Source organism: Dermacentor silvarum, chromosome 6 (assembly GCF_013339745.2).
Source record: "Dermacentor silvarum isolate Dsil-2018 chromosome 6, BIME_Dsil_1.4, whole genome shotgun sequence".
In the NCBI taxonomy this organism is placed as follows: Eukaryota; Metazoa; Arthropoda; class Arachnida; order Ixodida; family Ixodidae; genus Dermacentor; species Dermacentor silvarum.
This window is the reverse complement of record NC_051159.1, coordinates 111,687,113-111,691,076: the sequence shown is the minus strand read 5'-3', so window position 1 is coordinate 111,691,076 and position 3,964 is coordinate 111,687,113. Positions and strand designations below refer to the sequence as shown.

The 3,964-nt window shown below is 51.8% G+C and overlaps 1 protein-coding gene across 1 annotated transcript; it reads left to right on the top strand.

The window, feature by feature from the left end:
* The first annotated feature begins 2,527 nt into the window (after positions 1 to 2,527).
* LOC125946334 (uncharacterized) lies at positions 2,528 to 3,547 on the top strand. The gene is made up of 2 exons (XM_049669094.1): positions 2,528 to 2,635; positions 3,264 to 3,547. Exons 1-2 carry the CDS (start codon positions 2,566 to 2,568, stop codon positions 3,545 to 3,547), a joined length of 354 nt encoding a protein of 117 aa, XP_049525051.1. The 5' UTR covers positions 2,528 to 2,565.
* The last annotated feature ends 417 nt before the right edge of the window (positions 3,548 to 3,964 follow it).

The following is a 3,964-nucleotide window of genomic DNA, read 5'->3' as shown; positions in this document are numbered from 1 at the left end:
TCTCTGGGCTCTCGCCCGCCTCTCCCCTAAGTTCCCTAACAGTTTCGACAACGGCGTGTAGCTGTTATGTCACGTAGCCAGCCTTTTGACAGCGGTTGTGTGCAGTCACACAAACAACGCGCACAACTGTTGTCGACAGCGGCGGCGTTTTGCCCGCGTTCGCACCGAACGCGCGCGGCGTTGGTGACGTGTCTATGAAGAACGTGTCAACCTTTGCCGTACACCCTATGGCGGTGTACCGTAGCGACCATAAGGCCATGGTCCCTGTGTTCACTAAATAAATGAACACCACCGGATCATATATATATTTATCATTCTTTAATAGTGCAAATAACCAATTACACCATCACATAATAATAGTCATAATTGGAAATACATAATCCCCTTATAGTAAAGCTTCGCTGGTCTTTCATCTCCACCCAAGTGGAAGGGCTGACAGTTTTTGTTAGAATTCTCTCGACAGGCGACCGGCGCACTCAACATCGGGTAGTGAGCATACATGCAAGCGCAGCGCTTGCATGTAAGCTCCCTAACATCGGGGGAGGAAACACGCCCCTTACGGAAGCGCAGTTAGAACGAAGGCGAGAGCTTGCATGCGCAGAGAGAGAGAGAGAGAGAGAGATTATAGTTGTGAAGAGGAAGAGGCGCTATTTCCTGCAGCCCTTTACGGAGCACGACTGAGCGCCTTGGGGGAGGGGCTGGGGATATAAAGAAGAAAGAAAAGAGAAAGAAGGTTGAGGCGATTACACAGCCTTGACTGTCTGCGGTAGCCAGGCGGCGCATTCTCAATTTACACGACAGCCCCGAGTCCTCCAGGAAAGTGAGAAGGTGCCGTGGTGCCGGCCGGGAAAGAGCAGCTGCGATGCTGTGACCGTAGGGAGTCCCAGGCAGTAGCAGCCGCAGGGACAACTTTTGCCTCGGCTAGGATGGCAGCGACGTGCGAGGTAGTAGTAGTGATTTTATTGAAGAAAAATTACGCTTATTTCTGCTGCCCAATAGGGAGCACGACGCAGCGTCAGGGGAAGGGGAACAAGGAGATAAAGATGTTGAAAGGAACGGAAGAGAAGGAGAGGCAGCAAGAGTCTCATCCGCTCATGGAGGAGGCTGGTGATGGAGGCGGTGGCCTGCTGGGGGCGAGTGCTTAGCGATGGGCGGTGATCCCGTTCGACTCCACAAACTCCAAAAGGCTATGGAGAGCTCAGAGGTGGGGAGGCGACGGGAACGGGAGGTCGCTGGTTGTCTCAGCAGGTAGACTATGTTGCCTGTAGGCAGTGATGACCCCTGAGCGGTCATGTGTAGCGCTGGGAAAGCACAGAAAAGGTGCTCGAGGGTCTCGGGGTCACCGCAACGTTTGCAGGCCGGTGAGATGGAGCGTCCCTTGGCGTGCAGCCACGCCACCGTCCAGACACAGCCCGTGCGCAGTCGAAGCAACGCTGCGCGTTCCCTCCTGGTAAGGCCACCCTCTGGAAGTAGCCTTGGACCCTTGCCGTTTGCCAGTCTGGCATCCGGGTGGACGGTTTCAAGCAGTTTTTTTCCAGGCGCTTCCTCGAAAAGTCTGAGGAAACGACTGCTCGTGTGATCGGCACTTCAGGATGGTGGGCGGTTTTGGCGAGGGTGTCAGCTGCTTCATTACCGGCGATGTGCGAGGTCCCTGGCAAGCCAAGAATAATCCGGATGGCTTTACGGTGCTGGAGCTCCAGGCGGTCTACACGAACCGGTGGGAGGGCAGAATACCGAAGCCTTGACGTCAAGTAGCCGCGGCGGTGTATAGACGGATACCCCATTGTGGTGTGCATCCTCTGCCGCCGAGAAGCCGACGGCCAGCCGCCTTTGGACCGCGCGCCCAAGGTACGCGCGAAAAACGCAAGCAGCGAGAGAATTGCGTCTGCATCAACAGAGAGAAACTTGCGATGAAGACGCGCTGGAACGCAAGCGAGCGCGTCAGCGGGCCAGTTATGCGAGAAAAAAAAAGCACTGCAATAAAAGGGACCCCTTATCAAGGAGGGGAGATCGTCCCACTGGGCCTAGTATTCTTTTGAGTTGCTTATCTCTTAAAGTACGGCAGTCTTAGTTTCAAGGGTGCTGGATAAACTTCATAAGTGATAATTCGAAAGAATACCACGCACTATATGCCAATTGCAGGCGCAATTTGAATTTTGAATTTGCAGGCGCAATAGGAATATTGGCTGGCGCAAGTTGGAATTACCTAGCGCAAGACAGGGGTAATTGAAGATCGCAGGGAGAGGCCTTCGTCCTGCTGCGGACATAAAGATATAGGATTATGATTTTGATGATGATGATGGTGATGATGGTGTGACAATTCCCCTGTTTTAAATTTCTGCCCCAACTTTCTTTTTTTTTTTACATAAAGCCATAGCAATGGTCCACCTTTATGCATTTCCTTTATGCCAGTATATCTTTCGCGGCTCCTTGGAACGAAGTAGTACGACGGAAAGAAAAAGAAAAGTCTTTTGATCGGGTGGCTCGCGCAAACGCGTGTCGCGCGCAACGTCCGCAGCAGCAGCCCCTGTTCGGTTCGTCCTGCTAGCGCTGCGCCTTTATAAGATGACGTGCTTGCGCCATTCGTTGCTTGTATTGGTCCTCTGCTACTACGTCTCGCAGACGGCTGTCGGGGGTATGTAAAACATACAGAAATGTTCCTTAGTATTGCCTCTATTTCGCTCGTGGTACTGTCCTTTTCAGGCTATTAGCCGTGGCATGTTAATACGCCTGTTTTAGTGAAATCTCCGAAGTTAAGCATTGAGTAAGCCAGCCTGTAATCAAAGACCAACTGTGACGAAATTTGTCTCGCACCTAAATTGTTTCTAAATGAGTAGTACGTAATGAATCAATCTTGGCAAAGCTGCGGAAATGATAATTGTCTAAGCTTCATATTTGAAGATTCTAAGTAGCCTGCAAGCAGACGACGCGTTCACATGGGGTTTAGCGCATATGACGCAAATCCTAGCACGTCACCTCTGAGCTTTTTCAGCGCGCCGCCAGCACGGCTTCGGGCGCCGCATAATCTCTGAGGTCACGTCGAGGACGCATACGTTCCTTGTCACGTCCTTGCTTCTTTATTTTAACGCAGTGACTGATCCCTTCCCGTCCCGCCCTTCCCATCCGTCCGCCGTGTATAACTTGTCGGTCTGTTTAAATTAAATGTATACGCGACGCGGACCCTTCTTGGGTCCTCGTGTTGCTTCGGAACTGCATACCACAGAATTGGATACTGTTTGTTGCTCATGGACGCACGTGTGCAGCCCGCCGTCTGAACCGATTCGTGCGCCACTTCGAGCCCCTGTCGTACGAGCCGCGACCCGTGCACCGGGGACACGTGCGCGTCAGGCGATCGCTAGGCGGCAGCCACCCGCAGCAGCAGCAGCAGCAGCAGAGCATGTCTACGTCCGTTTTCAGGGTTTCAACAGGCAAGGCCCATTATGCACGTTCACCTCATTGCTCGCAAGCGCACATAACGTTGTTCGCGCAGTGGCGCTCGACCAATTCGGGCAACATATCCCGCCTGGCTGATCTGTCAGTCCCATAGTACCTTACACAGTTTCTTATCGCTGCAACTCTGGATGCAGTGTCTACGGCCAGCTCTGGCCGCAGAACTGGCTCTGTGTTATTGCGGCTTCGAATATCTCTGTCAACCAATTAGCCTTTGGGCTAATTGGTTCAGCGTCTATAGTTCACCAGCTGCTTTGGGCTTAAGTAGGGCGTATACCGTGATTAAGCACGGACAAACGCTTGTCCACGTCCTGTTATGTATTTCGTTATTAGTTTTGCGGGCGCTTTCACTTATAAAGACTGCGGATGTTAAATGCATGTGAACTGCAATAACAATATCCTTGGAAAAATCTGTCGCATCAATATAGACAGAATTTGTCGCTCCTAAAACAAGAAATGCGCCTGATGGGAAGGAATTTTTACGTAAGCTCAGACAATGTTTCTAAAAGTTTAG

Bases quoted from the DNA above. Each gene is read 5' to 3' on its own strand.
- LOC125946334 (XM_049669094.1), top strand. From the start codon at position 2,566: ATGACGTGCTTGCGCCATTCGTTGCTTGTATTGGTCCTCTGCTACTAC. The intron at 2,636-3,263 runs GTATGTAAAACA...GCACGTGTGCAG, and splicing joins CTCGCAGACGGCTGTCGGGG to CCCGCCGTCTGAACCGATTC.